General features: G+C 51.4%; 2 protein-coding genes across 2 annotated transcripts; one reads left to right on the plus strand and one right to left on the minus strand.

The window, feature by feature from the left end:
* Positions 1-1253: 1253 nt before the first annotated feature.
* On the plus strand, positions 1254-1952 carry PUNSTDRAFT_44643 (uncharacterized protein; the record flags this gene model as incomplete). The annotated part of the gene is made up of 4 exons (XM_007383883.1): positions 1254-1304; positions 1357-1407; positions 1569-1655; positions 1704-1952. The coding sequence occupies 4 exons, from the start codon at positions 1254-1256 to the stop codon at positions 1950-1952; spliced, it is 438 nt and encodes a 145-aa protein (XP_007383945.1).
* Positions 1953-2063: 111 nt separating this feature from the next.
* On the minus strand, positions 2064-5490 carry PUNSTDRAFT_134412 (uncharacterized protein; the record flags this gene model as incomplete). The annotated part of the gene is made up of 13 exons (XM_007383884.1): positions 2064-2122; positions 2186-2239; positions 2293-2457; positions 2647-2979; positions 3029-3420; positions 3478-3613; positions 3672-3848; positions 3897-4291; positions 4341-4501; positions 4549-4705; positions 4911-4945; positions 4997-5371; positions 5425-5490. The coding sequence occupies 13 exons, from the start codon at positions 5488-5490 to the stop codon at positions 2064-2066; spliced, it is 2505 nt and encodes an 834-aa protein (XP_007383946.1).
* Between the last annotated feature and the right edge of the window lie 425 nt (positions 5491-5915).

The raw sequence follows: 5915 nt of genomic DNA on the forward strand, positions 1-5915 counted from the left end.
ATCGATCTCGGCACCGTCATTAGAATGTAGGGCATTCGCGGCGTTACCACCATATATCATACTGACTCGTGGCTCGTTACCTGGCTTTGTATGACAGCATTAATTTCGGTGTATGGTCGTCAGGACACGGGGGGGGGGACTGGTCATTCTGTCATAAGTCATACTGACTGGAGCAGCACGCGACACGGCTCGTTAACGTGCTGTGTATGACAGACATCCACCCCGGCATGCCTTCGTCGGGACACGGGACCTTTACGCGGTGAGACGGTACATTCCATCCTCTGTCATACTGACTCGAGCAGCACGCGACACGGCTCGTTAACGTGCTGTGTATGACAGACATCCACCCCGGCATGCCTTCGTCGGGACACGGGACCTTTACGCGGTGAGACGGTACATTCCATCCTCTGTCATACTGACTCGAGCAGCCTGCAACACGGCTCGTTAACGTGCTATGTATGACAGACATCCACCCCGGCATGCCTTCGTCGGGACACGGGACCTTTACGCGGTGAGACGGTACATTCCATCCTTTGTCATACTGACTGGAGCAGCACGCGACACGGCTCATTAACGTGTTGTGTATGACAGGTATTCACCCCGGCATGCCGTTGTAGGGACACGGGAATGATACGTTACAGTATACTGACCTAGACAAGACATGGCACGGCTTGTTGCCATGCGATATATGACAGGAATCAGTTCCGGCGTATCGTAGTCGGAACGTGAAATGTATAGTAGGAGATCAATTACTCGATCATAATACATACCGACTTAGTTACAGCGCAGATAGTTTGCCGTCCTATGTACGACAGGCATAGATAATGGCATGACACCATGATACTAGCAATTGTCACCACAATTGTTGTGCATGCATAGTTCAATCGTTACTACCTGTATGACGAGTGACATTGTCAAAAGTGTCACAGATGGCGGCGTACAGTGTGCTATAACTACATGTGCACAGCCATGGTACTATGTATGGATGGTCAAAGGGTTGCTTGCGCAGTTCATGCCGCTCAGTGATACTGGTCGTCTTCGTTTTATCTCATTTAGCACACCTCAGCAGTTTGGGTTTGTCATACGCATCACGCTTTCTTGCCTCACTTCCTTGTTAACATTGTTTGTCATACAGTGGCTGCCCTACGTTTACTTGGGTCAACAGAATAACCAACCACCCCGACAACTGCACGTGTCAACATTGTGCTCACACTCTTTGGCAATTGACGCTCGTGTCGGACCCAACTGTCCCGATGGCGAGCTCGAATGCGTGCCATCAGCGGGTGGATACTGGGTTTACAATGGTGAGCTGTGGATTCCATACTCTACTTCACTACGATGACCGCTCACCTTCAGGCTTCCCAGTCTATCCAACGAGCGAACAGGATCGCAGTCATCGGAGCAGAGGTGCGTCCACATTCTGCTGATTTGCCTACTTCTGCTAATCTTTCACTTGCGGCTTAGCTCCCATACCGACACTTATGCCCTGGTCCACGAACATCGTAAGTACATTCCATACTGAGAAGTGGTTCATCTTCCTGTTTATCGTATGCTGATGCAAATGCTAGAAATGCCCCGCGTACCTTTTTGAGCACCAATCAATGTATCGATCAGTGCACATCCTCGGTATTGAAGAGACGGACTGCATTGAAAAAGTGCGTATTTACGTTTATAAAGTTTGTACTATCCATACTGAATGACAGGCTCGATTCACAAGTTTATTGGCGAGGCTTTTTTTTGTGAACAGGCAACGGTGCCTGCAGCTAGGGACGCATAGGCAGGTGTCCCCATTCGGCATTCTCTCCAGCCTCTGTCGCTATGAAAAAGACTCGCACCAACCCCGGTCAACACCAGCAAAGTCCGCCCCATCGTGCGGCGTGCTCACACCCCCATCCTCGTTAACAAGCCCTATCCGTCCGGTATCACCTTCAACCTTTGTGCGACAGGGTTAGTACAATAGTTTATTCCAAGCATAACAATAAAATACGATATCATGATACGGCGATGAAGTAATGTACAGTGAGGCACTCTGAGCTCGCAATCCGTCGGCGCGTCGGACAAGCTCATAGCTTGAGTGATTCTTCTTCAGATGCATCGGACCCCGGCAAGTCTTCCTCATGTCCTAGCCCACGGGTAGCGTTGAGAACCGTGCTAGCGATCATCGGAACAACAGACTTGTGCGTACCTTTGTTTTTTCGATCTTTCCTTTCTTGAGCGTGTTTGCGCTTCTTCACGAAGACTTTTGGATTATCAATAAGAAGCTATCGATGTATGGTAAAAACGGAGACGTACCTATCATGGCTGCATCCATTTCACACGAGTCAGGAATCAGGATTGGCTCGAGCTCAGCGACCCATTTTTGACCCAAGCCATGGACCTTCAGCGGCGGAAACCATAACTTGGCGAAGGCCTTCGCAAGGGCTCGGAGGATGTTGGCTTGGCGGGACGCATAGGCAACTAGACCACGAGCTAATCAGCAATTATTTTTGACTTCTGAGTCCTCGCTCTTGTAGCGGCGCATTCCTTGAGCCTCCCACCAATCGGCTTTAGCGAGGAAATAAGTCAAGACGCGCCGCATTTCCTCTACCAGAAGGCAAATTTCCTCCTCGTGTCTCCGGGTCCTGGCACGCTGACGCGCCCACTCACTTCGCATGTGCAAATCCATGGCACGGCTGTTGGCTGCTTCGTTCTCTTCGAAGTCAGCGTGGTCAGTGGAGTAGTCGGTTATGGACACAGTCCAGATCCAGGATGGAATTCGATGGGTCTCCGATGGCTGCTCTTTGGAGTAGGCATTGTTGTCATGACGTTGGGGGCCACAAAGATCGTCGCGGCGTAATTCCCGAAAGTGTAAGGACCACAAGCCGCGTGGGTCTAGGGATTGCATCGCGGCGTAGGCAGAGCCATACGTTTCAAAGGCGCGGTTGAGCTTTGCAGCTACCGTGTCCATGAGGGACCGGGACCTCGTCCCCTCCCTTTGACCTACACCAGGTCAGACAATTAAAGGTATTAATCAATGATAGTGACTTACTGCCGGCGGTATGTTTCATTTTCTGCCTGACTGACACGACGAGCCGCTGAAAGCGCCGGACGTTGACCAGGCTATCTTTCAACAAGGCTTCAGCGTAGCGCTGTTCGGTGTCGACGATCCCCGGGAGACATCCCTTGCTGCGCAAGCCGGCCTTGAGGTCCGAAGGGAGCAGAAGCGGGAGGTTCTCTGCATTGATTGCATCGCCTGAATTGACTATGTCGTCACCCAGTCGAGATGTCCGCTCTTCGACGCAACCGGGCATGTAAATGCTCTGGATCTCGTAGAATTCGAAGACCCGCCGACGGAACGCCGCTCGTCGCTCCTGCAGAGTAGCCTTCGCTGCTTCAGTGGCATTGACCTTCGTATTCGCCGCATGCTGGCGGAGTTTGCGGCTAGTCCCTCGGATTAGAATGGGGCGTATTCCGTCTGGAACATCTGAGAAGTCTTACCGCTGATCGATGAGGCTAAAGGCTTGATGGATGAACACGTTCCCAGAGATCGTGTGCAGCACCGTTGCGTCGGGTTGACGGGCCTCATCTGCGTCTTCTTTGGCAAGCTCACTGCGCAATTTATTGACATTGACCGCTAAATGAGCACGAGTGAGTGTAATCAAACCATAGATTAGTGTCCAGTGAAAATCCACCTTGCTCAATCTCCTCGTAGGGATTCGGCTGTTTCGCATCTAATTCCCAGCGGGATATCATCGACTCCCATTCTCGGATAGTCTCTGTTGAGAAACGCTCCGTGAATTCGGAAAGAACTTCTTGGTGTGTTTGCAGCTCGTCCACGGTATTTGTGAGCGCCCGGTAGAACAAATCCCCTAGCAAGTCTGAGTGAAGAGAATATAAACACAATACAATCGACGTACCGAACCCTACGATCTTGCGGAAGTTCCAGAAGGTCCAATGGTCGTTGAGTGTGTGGTGCCGGGCTGACGGGCCCATATCGCGAGTCATGGTTGCGACTCCGCCAATGTGGGCCCATTCCTGCTCAACAGTCTCGGCATGGGTCAGCCCTACATGCTCGTGCAAGAGGAAGTAGAACTCCGTTTGACATTTTAACTTGTGCCCGCGAATATGGAAATTGGGAATGAAGAAGCGAATCGCGATGATGGATAGTGCCGAGTAGGCGACAGGAAGCTTCGATTGTCGGCGCCGGAGGTTTTGCTTCCATTGGCATGCAATGTCGTAGCTCGCGACGACAGGCAGTAACGCCCCAACCAAAAGAAGGCTCAACCAGAATATCCAATCCATGGTGACATATCTATGATGGATCAGCACCAGACGTGTAAATGGCATTGTTTGGGACGTACTTCTCGCCGCGCTGGAGATCTGCGACACCGTTCGGCATCATCAACGCGTGCCTTGCGCATTTGACAGCGGCAACCCCTGAAACGGACATAATGTCACCTGGTGCCTTCTGGCTATTACCGGCTTTGATTGCACTGAACGTGGAGTCGCAAGGATCCAGTTTCTACATTCCACAATCAGCATGATTCCAACATCCGCATTTCCGCTCACCTCAGGCTCTTCGACATATCGCTCAAGATGCGCCTGATAATCTACCTCGTCTACAAAATACCCCGTGCCCCTTCCAAGCTCGGGGTCGTCGATTTTCCTATCCCTGTTCTTCAACTTGAAGCAAGCATCCAGCGCAAGGAATAACGCATACAGCCATCTGCAGCAGAATCAGCAATAGTCATGTCATCCACGGAATTACTCAATTGATCTCCGGTGGGCTGCTGTCCCAGCCCTCTGGTAGATTCCAGCCTGGTTGCGGGCACGCCGGGCAGCGAAGCGTGAGGCCGCCTCGTGGTGTGCCTTGAATACCCAATGGATCGTGCCCGCGGCCCATCCGCTTGGTTTCCATGAGGTGAGCGTACTGGCGTGTGGCTAGAGCCGCCTCATGATATCGGTACTGTAGCCAATGATGAGTAACGTACATAGCATGCACGAAGATAATACATACGATTCGTCCTTGGAGACCCGCGTTGTCGGTCTTGTGCACGACCAACAAGTAGTAGTCATGAAGAGATATCTTGCCTTGAAGTGTGAGCCGATGAAATGTATCGAGAAATCGGAAGGTAAACGCAGTCTGTGGTTGTAGCACAGACGCCGGGTACCATCCAATATCGAGCAGCTGGTCCCTTTGAGAACGTGTTTCGGGCAGCTTGCAGTCACAGTAGAGAACGTTCACCAGGTGGTATCCCTCGGAGTCGAATATCAGAAAGTTCGCGTGTCCTTTAACGGAATTACAGCAAGGTTTGCCGTCGGGGTGCCCAAGTTGCACCTTGAGTCCGAGGTCTTGGAGGGACACCGACTGAAAGCATCCGCCAGCCCACATCTAAAAAATTATCAACGATAACATTTGTGAGGATGACAGGCGATGTATGTCACGTGTCGGATCTTGGGCCATAACCGGGCCAAGTACGATAGCTCCGGTCGTTCCGGGTTGTCCGCCATCGGAGTAGCAGCTCCGGTACCGGACCTACGTTATCACATGAATAGTCCTCCGGCGACTCAACGTCCCGGTAGTTCTCGAGTCATAACGGATTCAACTCCGACGTTCACGACCGATATGCCTTTAACGGTTTGATATTCCCTTCGGACTTATTCTACCTCCGATTATCAGCTTGTAACCATATGCTCCGTCCTTACGATTGACAGTTCCACATGGTTCATAGTTCCGATAACTCCTTATTCCACATGGTTCATAGTTCCGATAACTCCCTATCGATACGAGCTCCGAACCGTGCCTCCGCGTATATAAACTCCTAGCTCCTGTACTCTAACTCCTTAGTTCGAATATCGACTAAGTTACTCCTCTGCTCCGACACGGACTTAGAGCGCGTAGCGACTCAAGCCTTAAAGCTTGAGTCTGGTCCGTA

Source organism: Punctularia strigosozonata (genome assembly GCF_000264995.1).
Source record: "Punctularia strigosozonata HHB-11173 SS5 unplaced genomic scaffold PUNSTscaffold_6, whole genome shotgun sequence".
Taxonomy (NCBI): domain Eukaryota; kingdom Fungi; phylum Basidiomycota; class Agaricomycetes; order Corticiales; family Punctulariaceae; genus Punctularia; species Punctularia strigosozonata.